General features: G+C 47.6%; 1 protein-coding gene across 3 annotated transcripts in view; it reads left to right on the top strand.

Moving 5' to 3' along the window:
* The window catches only part of ARHGAP26 (Rho GTPase activating protein 26), a 771,897-nt gene that overhangs the window by 224,643 nt on the left and 531,596 nt on the right, over positions 1-15,658 (top strand). For all 3 annotated transcript variants that reach the window (XM_082255674.1, XM_082255673.1, XM_082255672.1), the window contains exons 7-10: positions 3,379-3,483; positions 3,659-3,788; positions 7,409-7,509; positions 10,600-10,694. In XM_082255674.1, coding sequence (XP_082111800.1) covers positions 3,379-3,483; positions 3,659-3,788; positions 7,409-7,509; positions 10,600-10,694 — 431 coding nt within the window. The remainder of the gene's footprint in view (positions 1-3,378; positions 3,484-3,658; positions 3,789-7,408; positions 7,510-10,599; positions 10,695-15,658) is intronic.

Below are 15,658 nucleotides of genomic sequence, written 5' to 3'. Positions count from 1 at the left end.
CTAAAAGCTGAAAATTGGTCTGGGAAGGAAGGGGGTTTAAGTGCCCTGTATTGAGGTGGTTAAACACACTTTTAAAACAATAGAAACTCATTTAAACACATAAAAGGTACTGAGAGACATAAGAGCTATGGAAAACACAAAAATATTTCATTTTCAATGATTTATATAGTAAAATAACATTACAAAAAAAAACGCAATATACCGGGACCGCAAAAACTGAACCGCGATGGAGCGGGGGTTTACTATCCACTAGGAGTTCGGGTAGTAGGTTTTTGGCTCACTGTCTCAGGGGACTATACTGCACTGTAGGGTAATAGGAGAAAGCCCTCTGTGCTCTCCTTCCTTTTCCTTCCTTTACTTTGCATCAGGGTCAGAGCACAATCGCCACTCCTTAATTTTTCAATTTAAAAACCTTTGGGGATCTTTAGTTTAAATGTGCAAGTTCAGCAGCTTATGATGTGCATAATGTCAGCTGCCTCACCTTTGTCAGAACTTTTTTCTACTTTTACTGCAGCTTCTGGTTTTAGGTAAGAGGTGGAACCCTCCTATGTTTGCCAAGGAGGCAGTTGTTTGGGCATAGGGTGCTGTATACTCTCCATAGGTTAGTGTGTGAGATGCTGACTGCTTAGAGCTCCCTAGAGGCGTCTATAGATGAGAACAGGGAATAGAGAAACAAAGGCTGGCTGCTAAATGCTACAAATTTTTTCTGCAACCACAATTATTCTGTTGGGACAATAAGACTCCAACACTGCTACTGCATACATCCCGTACTACTACTGCTACTTTTCTTTAAGACTCCATCAGTGTTCCATGCATGTATCTTGTACTGCTACTATGTCTGCTTGTGTCTCTCACCATCTGCATCTATATTAGACCGCAGGGTGAGAGCCCCTGGCAATTGCATGTCTCTATTTCATGTTACTACGCTTCCAATCATGACGGCGTTTGCCTCTAAACCTGCAATTCTGTTCTCCAGATGGAATGATGACCCATGACTCTCATCCACCCAGACTGATGAGTGAAGACCCCCCCCCCCCCCCCACACACACACACACACACACACACGCACACTCACAGCTAGCACTACCCAAGAGTAGCAACACACTTTCCCCTGAACCTGTCACCCATGAGTTGAGACCTGCAATATCCTAGACTGACTACCTGATAACCCTTGGTAACCCCCACTTGAACTAACCACCCATGACTTGCACAACTGGAAGTCATTCTCCACCTTTCCAATATGAAGGACTCTGAATACCCTGTTTGAGAGTCCAGTGTCAGACCCAATGTGACTAATAAACTTCTGCCCACTCCCCGCCTTTTTGAACTGACTGCCAATCACTGATGTTCCCAAATGAGATCTACCTAATGACCTAAAAATCCCCCTATTCATTTTGAGCTGCAGTACCACGCTACACTGCCAACGTATTACTCCCAGCCCTTCCCAGTGAGGACCAGTGAGCAGCTCTGGATGGCAAGGAGCAGCTTACAACTGTCGACTTACCCACATTATGCACATTGGCTTCTATCTATAGAACTGGGGTTTCCCCTTCCTGAAGACCAGAGTGAAAATATTGACCCCAGAAGATTCACATTTTTCACTGCCACAAACCTTGGCTGAACCCTTATTTCAGAAGAGATCACATGCTCTATAAATTCTGACACGAGTTGCCAAGATCGTTTAATAGCATTGATGTCTTATTTTTAAAAAAAAAAACATGGTTTCACATTCAGTAATTTTCCATAGATTGCAATCCCCAAAAAATGTAAAACATTAGCTACGGACTCTTGGAAGGATTCCTTACAGGCTGATGATGTTTCCTGGAAGATTCTTCAGTTTTTTCATTAGACTTTATCACTGGAGTAAGTGGAAAACTGCTGCAAGTATGAATTGCAGGCACATACCTGGAGCAGCCTGCCAAACCTTTCTGTCATGGCTACATTATACATATCTGATAGCGCCAAAGCTTGCCTCCTGTGTACCTATGAGAGTAGTGAATCAAACAAATGTGTTGCATGGGCTTAGCAGCAAGCTCAATCAATACCTGTTAATGTCTGAACTTTACCTGCCAAAAAAGCTTGGTATGCGCACAACTAACTTCCTTTAGTTAATACCTGCAGCAGTCTGCCCCTTTCACTCCAGTCTCCTTATTCCTTGGGTTGATGATCTGCTACAACACAATCCTGCCCATTATTTTCAAGTGGATCAGCAGCCCTAACTAGGGATATACCGATATGGTTTTTTCAGGGCCGATACCGATACCAATATTTTGGTCACAACGTATCGGTATCGGCCGATATTTTGTACATTTAATGTTTTGAAAAATAAACACAATTTTTGACACAAATCTGGTACTGAACATGTTCATTTTTATTTAATGCTTAATGGCTGGCTTGCTGGCACCCTGTGGTGGGTGGCTGGCTGGCACCCTGTGGTGGGTGGCTGGCTGGCACCCTGTGGTGGCTGGCTGGCTCCCTGTGGTGGGTGGCTGGCTGGCACCCTGTGGTGGGTGGGTTGCTGGCTGGCTGGCACCCTGTGGTGGGTGGGTTGCTGGCTGGCTGGCACCCTGTGGTGGGTGGCTAGCACCGTGTGGTGGATGGCTGGCTGGCTGGCACATTGTATTGGGTGGCTGGCTGGCTGGAACCCTGTGGTGGGTGGCTGACTGGCACAGGGGCTGTGGGTGGCTGACTTGTACAGGGCCTGTGGGTGGCTAGCTGGTACCCTGTGGTGGGTGGCTGGCTGGCACAGGGGCTTTGGTTGGCTGGCTGGTACAGGGCATGTGGATGGCTGGCTGGTACAGGGCCTGTGACTGGCTGGTACAGGGCCTGTGGGTGGCTGGCTGGTACAGGGCCTGTGGGTGGCTGGCTGGTTGGTACAGAGCCTGTGGGTGGCTGGTACAGTGCCTGTGGCTGGCTGGTACAGGACCTGTGGATGTGGGTGGCTGGCTGGCACCGGGCTGCTGTGGGTGGATGTATGGCTGTGATACACTCCCGCGAGACTAGCAAACACACACACACATCATAGGTTGAACTGGATGGACTGATGTCTTTTTTCAACCTCACTAACTATGTAACTATGTAACTATGTGACTCTAGACGAGGCTGTCCAAGGCGAGGGAGGCGGCCTAAGAAGGCAGAATGACGTCACAAAAATATCGTCAATCTTGGCCAGTTCCGGGGCCGATACCGATATATTGAGCAAAGTGCATATCCGCTTCCGATATATCGGCCTTGCCGATAATCGGTCTATCCCTACCCCTAACGTCTTCTGAAAGTGATTTGTTCCCATGTGGTAGGGGGCTTCTTTTGACAATTTTCCTATGTGTTTCAAATAATTAAACCTAATTTTCTTTTGCTGTACTTCTTGTTTTGTTGTAGCTGCTGGCTTTTTTGCAAGGTCTGTTTACATTTTACCATCATGGCTATGAACTGGCAAAAGACTTCAGTGACTTCAAGACACAACTAACAATTAGTATCCAAAATGTAAGTAGAACATCTATTTCTTTTCTAGGCCTACATTGCTAGATCTACATCCACCCAGACTGATAAGTGACTGATCCATTACTTCTACATATTTTCCTGAAATTTAGAAAGATTATTTGCATTTGTGTACTGTTAACTCTATTGTCTGAGTTATTGGTTATGTTTTCAATTTAAGACACGGGATCGTTTTGAAGGCACACGCTCTGAAGTAGAAGCCCTAATGCAGAAGATGAAAGAAAACCCTCATGAACAGCAAATGATGAGTCCTTACACAATGGAGGGATATCTCTATGTCCAGGAGAAACGTGGGTACACATTGGTAGTTCTTGTGGGTAATCTGCATCTTCCTGCTGTACTGTCAGCTGCAATTACAGATATCACCTGTAGTGCGATAGGAAGTCTGCTGTTGCTTGCAAGGAGATGGAAAGGGTAACCTCTGATTTACTAGTAGGAGTTCGAAGGGAAGCTTATAGGAGATTCCCATTTTAAGTACAACTTGTAGTAAGTACAAGTTTAACCTACTGGTACCCTTATACTTTAAACATTACCTCCCCCACCTTCTTAATCTGCCACTGAAGCTCAAAGAAAAATCTGATACTTCTAGCATGAAACACATTAAGAGCCGGTTCACACTGAGGCGACACGACTCCTTACTACTTCGGGGGCGACTTGTGCATTACATTGCACCACGACTTCGGAGCGACTTGCAGGGACTTCACATAATGGAAGTCTATGCAGGTCGCCCCGAAATAGTACAGGACCCTTTTTCTAAGTCGGAGCGACTTGTGTCGCTCCTATTAGAACGGGTCCTGTAGCGGTCAATGGACCGCGAGGGAGCGCGACTTGTCAGGCTGACAAGTCGCCTGACAAGTAGCGATAATGTGAACCGGCTCTTAATGCCTAATGTTGAGCAACCAATTTCCGGGCTCAAATGTTTTCCTGCTGGGCATTGAGAGACATAATTATTCCTTTTAAGAAAGTCAGTTTTTTTTTAGAAGACATTTTGTAGTGAATTATGGTAGATTGGGTGTGCTGTATAAATAATACATTTTAAGGATTGGTTAAGTGAACCTGAATGCAGTTAATCTTTGCCTTAAGTTAGAAATACCAAGCTGTGGCCCTCCAGCTGTTTCAAAACTACAAGTCCCATCATGCCTTTGCCTCTGGGTGTCATGCTTGTGGCTGTTAGAGTCTTGCTGTGTCTCATGGGACTTGTAGTTCCTTCAACATCTGGAGGGCCACAGTTTGCATACCCCTGCATTAAAGCCTAACTCCAGCCATTTTCTTCTTTATTAAATGTTTTGTTACACTTTTGACAATGCAGCCAAAATTCACAAATCCATCAGTGTAAACCGCTTATTGGTCTTATTGGCCTTATTGGTCAGGAGTAGATAATCAATCTCTTCTGGCTGGTACTGTGACCTCCAGCTACTCTCCTCCCCCCATCTAAGGGCTACAGCAGGAGGGGATTAGTGGCCAGCACAGCAGTCAGGTGACCTCCCCGGCTAACGTCCGAGGGCCCCTCCCGCTGTGGCCCGTAGATTGGAGGAATAGAGCAGCAGGAGGTCACATGACCAACCATAGAAAAATCGAAGATGAGGTATTTACAGGCATCATTTAAAAAAAAAAAAATAAAAAAAAATTAACACAGTGTAGGATAGATTAATAGAATAGAGGAGTAATTGTTCTTTACCTTTACAACCACTTCAAAGTTTTGCTAGGAATTGAACTCTAAATTCATTTCAATGACCAGAATTTTTTTTGCACATTCTTTGAGAAGTTTCCATCTTTACACAATTTTGAAACATATGGTAATAATATACAATGTATTTTACTTAATAGTCTTTAACCACTTCTGGACCACCCGCTACAGTTTTACGTCGGTACTTTGACGTTAAATACCGGTGTCTTACAGGGCGGGCGGTCTTCTTTCACATAAAAGTGGTCCCAGCTGCGGATTCACTGCGGGATCGCTGTTATGGGCCAAGAGAGGTGCGCCCCCCTTCCACCGCTTCCCAGTCGTTTTCACCGCTTGCTGGAGCCGCCAGTAGCCGGAAAAAAGATCCGGTCCATCCATGTCCCAGGCAGGAAGTTGAGTGAGGGCAAGATGGCCCCCACTTGACTTTAAAGGGACAGTGTAAAAATAAAAGGTAAAATAAATAAGAAAAATACAATTTAAAGCGTCTCTTCCCTCCGAGCTCGCGCGCAGAAGCGAACGCATACGCAAGTCGCGCCCACATATGTAAACGGTGTTCAAACCATACACATGAGGTATTGCTGTGGTCGTTAGAGCGAGAGCAATAATTCTAGCTCTGGACCTCCTCTCTAACTCTAAACTGGTAACCTGAAAATGTTTTTAAAGCGTCGCCTATGGAGATTTTTAAGTACCAATGTTTGTCGCCACTCCACGAGCGTGCACAATTTTGAAACATGTTGAGTATCTATTTACTTGGCATAATATTACCTTTCACATTCTAGAAACAAATTGGGCTAACTTTACTGTTTTCTTATTTTTTAGTTAAAAATAAAGTGTATTTTTTGCAAAAAAAATTTGCGTCTGTAGGATTTCTGCGCAAATATGGTGTAATATAAAGTATTGCAATGATCTCCATTTTATTCTCTAGGGTCTCTGCTAAAAAAAATATATAATGTTTGGGGGTTCTAAGTATTTTTCTAGCAAAAATATAATGATTTTTCCTTTAAAGAACAAGTGTCAGAAATAGGCCTGATGTTTAAGCGGTTAAAAAACCAATTTAGTAACATTATTATGTACTTTTCTAAACCTCATTGAACTTGCATCACAATTAATTTTTTAAACAGGTCAGAGTAAAAACGTATTTTATTGTTTTGTTTTATTTTAGGAACACGTTGTTTAAAGTAGCCTAAATCTGATATTCTGTACCTTCCAGAAATACGAACAAATGTAATAAGTGCAGTACAGCACATGAAGAGCCCATCTGTATATATTGTTTAAATACATTTTACACCTTTTTCCTAACTGCCCCAATTTCAGGTTATCAGAGACTGATTATTTTTAGGCATGTTAAGTTTTGTGCCACACATCCATGACACATGAGATTAAATTACTTGACTTCAATAGAAATCTCCACAGCAGAATCCCTATGGACTGGACTGCCTGCAAGTCTTGGTGCCTCCTCCAACTTTCCCAAATACTTGTTGAACTGTCAGTACAGTTATACTGCACCTTGTTTTGCTTGGGGATCAAATACTTATTTTACTCACTGAACTGCAACTCCATTTATAACATTTGTATCATGTTTTTTTCTGGATTTGTGTTTGATATTCTGTCTCTATCATTTAAAATACACCTATGATAAAAATGATACACCCTTCATTTCTTTGTAAGTGGGCAAACTTACAAAATCTGCTGGGGATCAAACAATTATTTTCCCCACTGTATGGGTATGGTGGGTAAAGCCATCTTCCAATCTAAAGGAGAGATTACATAATTACCTTGGTTGGTCCTTGTGGCTTTTCCCCTAAGGGGCGTACACAGGGGCGGAATATCGGGCGGCGTCGGTCCGTGTGTACGGCAGACAGTCTGACAGAAGATGGCCATTCAGCTGGCTTCGGTTGAAGGGGCATGATCGAAAAAGGTCTGCAAATCGGCATTCAATCAGCCCTGGGAGCGCTGACAGGTTTGTCCTGGCCGCCCTCCCTGTCAGAACACAATAGCTCAGTGGGGGAGATCGCTGTACTAACATAGCATAGTTAGTACAACGGCTTCTCCCGAGCTATTAATTTTTTTTCGTACAGCCCACTGGGTTGAACAAAAAAAAACTAGTACTACCAGGCTTTAGGCATGCATTGTTGTCTGAAGAAAACAAAGTAGATGATAAGAGATATTGGAGAATCTGTATGCATTCATAAAAGCAGGCACTAATATTTTGTCCTTATTTTGCAGGGCACTTTGGGACATCCTGGGTTAAACATTACTGCACCTATCAACGGGAAACAAGACTGCTCACTATGATTCCATTTGATCAGAAGTCAGGGGGAAAAGTGGTATGTTTTAGGTTTTCTTCATTTAACATTTTTCCAGCAAAGTATAGTCAAATTTTAAAGATACCACACAAAATATTATACTTCCATAAAAATAGTAGCTTCCTTAATCATGCACATGTAGTAATTAACAATGTAGCATTTTAATTTTAATAGGTTCTTTGCAGTCAGTCGGTCACTGTAAACTATGTTTAGACACCATAAATTATATTTAGACACTGCCCCTAATGCTATGCCTTACACCTTTCTACCATTCTCTCAAGTATATTTGGGTCTACCTACTGTTCCAGTTCAATACCAAATTATTACAATGTGTAACCACAAATATCAACACACAGTATATTCCTGGTCAGTGGTGAGATGCATCCCGTTTTAAACGTGTTTTACAAACCATTTTAGTCCACTTCTTCAGAGAAGAGCTAGATTTTATATTTTTCAATTATTTTATAACTTTAATTGAACCAGAAAGACTACTTCTATGGGCAGACACATAGGGGTACGCTAGGGTGACATATGTAGGTAATGTCTTCAACTAGGGAAATTACTTCGCATAGTACATTTAGTTATCAGGCCTCAGGTGGATCAGAACCTAGACCACCAATGCAGATTTGAAACCAGTGAAATGTTCCTGCCTTCCAAACACAGAGCTAATTAAGTCCCTTGATTATAAGCTGGCCTTCCTAGGAAGTTGCACGAGGGAATCCAGTGTAAGCTCCAGAATCAGATTTCCCTTAGCATAAACTCCAAGGCAAACACCTTTCCAAAAGACTTGTTAACTGTGCCTTGATACACATGCCATCGAAGGTGAAGTGAGACTTTGCCTCTCTAGCCTAGATTTACTTTTTGTTTGTCTGCACTGCAAACATTTATAAATGTTTCTGACAATATTGGATAAAGTGACTATAAAAATACAAAAAGAAAATTAGAAAAAAAATAGTAGCTGATCACCTTACATTGTAAATCGATTCTTATATAGCTTTTGTTGCTGGCACATTCTTTACTGGTATAGCTAAGGTTCTCCCATTTTCAAGGTGTTTTATAGTTCTGCCATTTTAAAGGTGTTTTCTGCTTATCGTATAGTATTCATAACAATCTGAAAGAATGTGCCAAGAAGCAGAATCAATAGAAACAAGCACAGCTACTGTGTTTCTGACTCCAGTTTCCATGCATAATGACCCCTACTCCCAGATCCACTGCACACTGTCCCCTTATTCTGGTTCCCTAGTGCAGTGGTTCCCAACTCCGGTCCTCGGGACCCACCAACAGGCCAGGTTTGTAAGAGAACTAAATAACATCACAGGTGATCTCATTTGCTGTTCAGTGATTGCAGTATTGTAGTCTGCATCTCCCCAAGGTAATACTTAAATTCTGGCCTGTTGGTGGGTCCCCAGGACCGGAGTTGGGAACCACTGCCCTAGTGCAGTGACCACTGCCCTCAGCTCTCCAGTGCACTAAATCCTGCTCCCGCATCCCCTACACACCAACTCCTGCTCTCATGAACACTGATGCCTTCTCTTGGCTCCTCATCACACTGACTACAGTTTCTGTCTTCCCTACACATTGACCTTTGTTCTTGGCTCTCCTACATACTGATTTCTTCTGGTTCCCCTGTACAGTGACCCTTTCTCCCAGCTCTCATGCAAAAATATGCTTTTGCCCGGCCTCCCCTTCACGCTCCGACGCCTTTGCCCGGCCTCCCCTTCACGCGTCAACGCCTTTGCCCGGCCTCCCCTGCACGCGCAGACGCCTTTGCCTGGCCTCCCCTGCGCACGCAGACGCCTTTGCCCGGCCTCCCCTGCACATGCAGATGCCTTTGCCCGGCCTCCCCTGCGCACGCAGACGCCTTTGCCCGGGCTCCCCTGCGCACGCAGACGCCTTTGCCCGGCCTCCCCTGCGCACGCAGACGCCTTTGCCCGGCCTCCCCTGCGCACGCAGACGCCTTTGCCCGGCCTCCCCTGCGCACGCAGACGCCTTTGCCCGGCCTCCCCTGCGCACGCAGACGCCTTTGCCCGGCCTCCCCTGCGCACGCAGACGCCTTTGCCCGGCCTCCCCTGCGCACGCAGACGCCTTTGCCCGGCCTCCCCTGCGCACGCAGACGCCTTTGCCCGGCCTCCCCTGCGCACGCAGACGCCTTTGCCCGGCCTCCCCTGCGCACGCAGACGCCTTTGCCCGGCCTCCCCTGCGCACGCCGACGCCTTTGCCCGGCCTCCCCTGCACACGCTGACGCCTTTGCCCGGCCTCCCCTGCACATGACGACGCCTTTGCCCGGCCTCCCCTGCACACGCCGACTTTACACAACCATCTCAGAGTCTTCTGCAGCACAAGGAACTAATTAACCTTTTTTTATTGTTTTTCACACCTCTGGCCATGACTTTAAATGTTAAATGGCTCCCAGTGAGTGGTGGTTGGGCAGTCGCCTGCCATTTTGGATCTTAAGTAGATTACTTTCTTGTTGATGGTGGAAAACCCCTGGAAATCTGTTGTTTTTACCTAAAAACAAATGACTAACCTGTCATGTGCAGTAAAGTGTAGCAGTCAGTCTGTAATTATCTGCCACTTTTCTCACCTTTTTCAGCTGGGTAAAGATGTTTTGGCTAATTGGGTTGTTGCATTTTGCACAGCATCACTGATGTTTGCTCTGTCATATTAAATAAGCCCAGATGTTTTACACCGAAATAAAAAATGGTTCTCAGTTAAACAAGCCACCTGTTATTTATGTCCCTGATAATTTTCTCAATTAAATTTGTTCTTTCACTTATTAGATTCTGCATTCTGCTGCTCAAAATGTTGGTTTAGTTTTATTTATAAAAATCTAAATGAGAAACATGGTGTAAATAGGAACCATGGCAACTATGGTTCCGCTCCTTACGCTTTTGTTAACAGGGAACATATTGCCGGGATGAGAGAGTAGATTGAGTAGAGGGATAACCTCATCCATTTTCTGCTACTCCTTCCCTGTCCATTCATTTATTCTTGGATGTAAATGACTTTGCTTTGCTGTCTGGCCAGTGTGCTAGCAAAATGTTTAATAATGATAAATTCCTCTTATGTGTGACACATCTTCCACCACTAAAATGGCTGTGGTATTTGCAGGGGGAAGAAGAAGTTGTTCACTTGAAGTCCTGTATACGAAGAAAAACCGATTCCATAGAGAAGAGGTTTTGCTTTGATGTTGAAGGTGATGATCGGTAAGTAGCTATATTGGGTCTAGAATAATTACCACATTTTTTTTTTTTTAAGGGTTTCACTCTGTCTGTTGAAGACATTTTTGCATACATGTTAAATCACACATTTTAAGTCTGGCGATTAGTTAAAACCTCCCAGATATACTGTATATTTTCTGAGAGCAAGGACCAAGGAGTATAAAATGGTGGTAGTGGAAATTGTTTTTTCTCTTACGTCCTCCGACAGTCGCCGCCTCCTCTAAGTCATCACTATTGGGTATTGTCCACCTATCCGTAGGAATAGCTAGGCATATAGACTTAGTCAAAAGACAAAAGGCATTAGCACGGGGGCTGTCCCATCTGGTCAATACCCCCCCTGTATCACCACTCCCAACTCAGTTTTAGTTTGCCTAGCTTAGGAATAGTCAGGCTACCTTGTGCTGGGGCTTCAGTCTCAGCCTTCCTAAATCTTTTATTTGATTTTTCTTTTAAATATCAGTTTTTTTTCTCTCACTTTACTAGCTGTTTATTTTACCAGCTCTAGTGTTAGTTTATTCTTCAGATGAAGATGGATCATGCGGTGCTGGGATTCGGACTGGCCGCCTTGGTTCTCCAGGGCACAGAGGGCCAGATGGACCCCCAGCCCGCCATCGAGCGTTCAGCTATGGTTCGCCCTGGCATTAAGAACGACCCATCCCTGTTCGCTGCAGGGATGCAGCCGTGAGGTGGCTACCTCACAGGACTCGTCTGCGATACTGCAGCGTCATGTCCCTGGCTCACGGCACTCCCTGTCAGATGAGGACAGAGGTTTATCCGTGCATAGAGTCTCCCCCACGCCATCGGGTACAGGTAAGTACTTTCTGTGTGGGGCCTCTGTCTGGGGTGACAGTCTGTGTTGCTGTGTGTCCCCATGTCTGTGCCTGTGTGACTCCCTGTGCGATCCCTGCGGGGTTCGCTGTTTGCACTGTGTGTTTTGCCGGGGGTCCCTGTCCCAGTGTCACCTTAGGTGCATGTTTGGGGGTACAGACTTGTGTGTTGTGCGGCGACCGCTGCGGGGGAAAAATTGCGCGGTCCGCCATGTTTTTTAATATGCACACGTGTATAGCCCCTCTGGGGTGAGTTTACAGCTCATTTTGGTGCCATCCGCCGCAATTTTGTGGGCGGTGGAACGATCGGTTTGGCCGCATGTCGGCGGCCATCTTGGTGTAGCCTCCTATGCATCCCTATGGGGCAGCCATTTTCCCTGGGGTCTGGCTTATGGCCAGCCCCCTCCAGCAGCATTTCCTCTTCCTCTCAGACAGCACAGGCACAGGTAGCAACGATCTGCGGGCTCTGCAGTGTATCTCTCTGTCTTCTTCTGCATACTGCTTCTGGCTCAGTTTTCTTTCTCCTTTTGGGGGTCTTCATAGCTGTGACAGTAGCGGTGGGCTGCGCATTCCGCAGCGCTATTTAATGGGACAGTACATTACTTTTTTACACTGTAGTTTTTTATTATCTTGAGCCATGGATTCTCAGGAAAGCAAGTTTCCTCCAGCTTTAGTGGGGGGCCCCAGTTCTCCTGTGGCCCAGCTGCTACCTGATCTGGCTGCTGTGGTTGCGACTTTAGTGGCAAATATGGAAATGCTGATGTCTGAACGGGCTGCGAGAAAACGGCCAAGGCTGTCTCTCTCTTCTGATTCAGATGGGGATATGGCTGCTGCTGCAAGCATGCCCTTTTCAGGGTCCCGCTCATCCTTGGACCCCCCAGGGTCTGAGGGGGAGGCTGAGGTGGAGGGTGTTGATACATCCTCCCCAGGGTCACCCAAAGAACGGGCGACCATGGATGAGTTGATTGTTTCTGTTAAGGAAACCTTACATTTAGAGGATGAGCCCTGTCCTCCGGGCGTTGTGTCCTCATTTGGGACGCACAGGACCCGCAAGTCCGCGCAGGTTTTTCCCTGCCCGGCGGAATTCCATTACACTGTTAATGAAATGTGGCGCACGTTGAAACTTCCATTCCTGGTACCTAATCAGTTCAAATTGCTTTATCCTTTTGCGCCGGCTACGGAATCACGATGGTGTGTGCCTCCACAGGTAGATCACACTGTGGCCATGCTGAACAAGGCTACCTTGGTTCCTACTGAGGATACCCCGGTTTTTCGGGATCCCACGGACCGGCGGTTGGAGTCTCTAGCCCGCCATTCCTATATGGTGGCAGGTTCGTTGCTCAAACCGGTTTTCGCGTCTGTTATGGTGGCTCAGGCGGTGGCTGATTGGATTAAGGTGCTTAGAAACAACCTAGTGTCCGATGACGTGCCGCCTGCACGACTGGAAATGGTGGACCAGATCCATCAAGGAGTCATGTATCTGTGTGATGCAGCCCTGAATGAGGCCCGCTTGGTGGCTCGCCTCTCGAGTGTCGCGGTACTTAACCGGCGACTGATATGGCTGAAGAGCTGGTCGGCCGACCAGTCCTCGCGGAAAACTGTTGCTGATTTTCCCTATGCTGGCTCTCGCCTTTTTGGCGAGGCGTTGGATACCCTGGTGAAGGGCGTAACGGGGGTAAGAGCACTATGCTACCCCAGAACCCGAAGAACAAGTCCTTCCGTGGCAAGCGGGGTTCTGCGCCTAGATCTACTCAGGGGTCCTTTCGTGCCTTTCGGAACCAATCCAAGGGCAAGCCCTTCAAGGCCCAGGGCAACCAGAAGAAACCCTGGGCGGGTAAGCAGAAGACCGGCAATGCCGGTTCGGCGGGACAATCCGCCTCTGCCTGAAGGGGCGCCCTCACCCATTTCTGGGGTGGGGGGACGTTTGCGCGGTTTCCTCCAACCTTGGCTGCTCCGGATTTCGGACAGGTGGGTCCAGGAAATCGTTCGATCAGGTTGCAAGATCGAATTCCTTTCCAGGCCGGTGGACAGATTCTTTCCCTCCAATCTCCAGCTGCTTCCGGGGCGTCTGCAGGACTTGCATCAAGCGGTGCAGGACATGCTTGCTCAGGGGGTGATTGTCCCGGTGCCTCATCGGGACAGGTTTCGGGGGTTTTATTCAAATCTGTTTACTGTGCCCAGGAAGGAGGGCAAAGTGCGTCCTATTCTGGACCTAAAAGCGCTGAACCGCTTTGTGCGTGTTCGGAAGTTTCGAATGGAGTCTCTCCGTTCGGTTGTGGCCTCCTTGAGTCCAGAAGAATTCCTGGCTTCGATAGATCTGAAGGATGCGTACCTGCACATCCCCATTTTCGAGGGTCATCAGCGGTACCTTCGGTTCGCTATCGCGGAGGACCACTACCAGTTTGTGGCGTTACCGTTCGGTCTCGCTTTGGCACCCAGGGTATTTACCAAGGTGTTGGCACCGGTTCTGGGCCTGCTGCGGGCCCAGGGTATTGCGGTCCTGGGGTACCTGGACGATCTGCTTCTGAGATCGCATGCCAGTCAGGACCTTGTGCGGGATCTGTCCATCACGGTACAGACGCTTCAGGAGTTCGGGTGAACCATCAACGTTCAAAAATCAGCGTTGTCTCCATCGCTTCGTCTTCCATATCTGGGAATGGTTCTGGACTCTGCTCAGGCAACGGTATTCTTGCCAGAGGACAAGCTCCGGACTTTGCGGGACGAAATCCGATCCCTCAGGGACAATTCGTTCTCGTCACTCAGGGCCTGCATGCGGGGCCTGGGTTTGATGGTGTCGGCCTTCGAGGCAATTCCCTTTGCCCAGTTCCACACACGGGCTCTCCAGAAGGAGATCCTGGCCAGGTGGGACAGACTTCCTCAGTCCTTGGATCTGGAGGTCTCCTTGAGTCGCCGGACGAGATTGGCTCTTCTGTGGTGGATCCAGTCCCCGTCGGTGGCGGAAGGCAAGCCCTTCCGCCCGTTGGTGTGGACAGTGGTTACCACGGATGCCAGCCTGTCGGGCTGGGGTGGAGTCCTGGGCACCCTATCTGCCCAGGGCACTTGGTCGGAGGAGGAATCCTCCCTCCCGATAAATGTGCTGGAACTACGAGCGATAAAACTCTGTCTCTTCCAGTGGTCGGACCGTCTCCAGGGCCTGCCTGTTCGCGTACAGACGGACAATGCTACCGCGGTGGCTTACATCAACCACCAGGGGGGCACCAGGAGTGCTCAAGCAGCCCGGGAGGTGACCGACATCCTGTCTTGGGCCGAGACTCATGTCCCGGCGATCTCGGCAGTTCCCATTCCGGGTGTGGAAAATTAGCAGGCCGACTATCTGAGCCGCCAGACCCTGGACCAGGGGGAATGGTCCCTACACCCGGAGGTCTTTCAGATGCTGTGTGCGAGGTGGGGATCCCCAGACGTGGATCTGTTCGCATCCCGGCTAAATCGAAAGGTGGAAAGGTTCGTGGCAAGAACGCGCGATCCGTTGGTGGACGCCTCGGATGCGTTGGTGGCCCCTTGGCATCAGTATCGTCTGATGTACGCCTTTCCTCCGATTCAGTTACTATCCCGGTTCCTTCGCAGATTGGTCTCGGAACCGCACATGGTGATTCTGGTGGCGCCGGACTGGCCTCGCCGGTCTTGGTACGCCGACGTTGTTCACCTGGCAGTGGCGCCTCCGTGGCGTCTGCCTCTGCGGGAAGATCTCCTGTCTCAAGGTCCGATCTTCCATCCTGCTTTACAGTCGCTGGCTTTAACGGCCTGGCTGTTGAGACCCAGGTCTTGAAAGACAAGAGTCTGTCTTCTGAGGTTATCCCTACCCTGATCAAGACTAGGAAATCTTCCTCTGGTAAGATCTATTACCATACCTGGAAAGCCTATTTCACCTGGTGTGAGTCCAGGGGGTTCTCCCCTCGTTCTTACTCGGTGTCGAGAATCTTGGCTTTCCTCCAGTCTGGAGTGGATCAGCGTCTGGCGCTGGCCACTATAAAGGGCCAGGTGTCAGCACTGGCGGTCCTTTTCCAACGCCCTGTGGCGTCTCATTCCTTGGTGCGCACATTCATTCAAGGTGTGCGACATTTGGCTCCTCCTAGGAAGGAGCCTTTACCTCCATGGGACTTG

Source organism: Pelophylax lessonae (assembly GCF_965119305.1).
Source record: "Pelophylax lessonae genome assembly, chromosome: 4".
NCBI classification, from domain to species: Eukaryota; Metazoa; Chordata; class Amphibia; order Anura; family Ranidae; genus Pelophylax; species Pelophylax lessonae.
The sequence above is the reverse complement of the archived record's forward strand: the minus strand, read 5'-3'. Positions and strand labels throughout refer to the sequence as shown.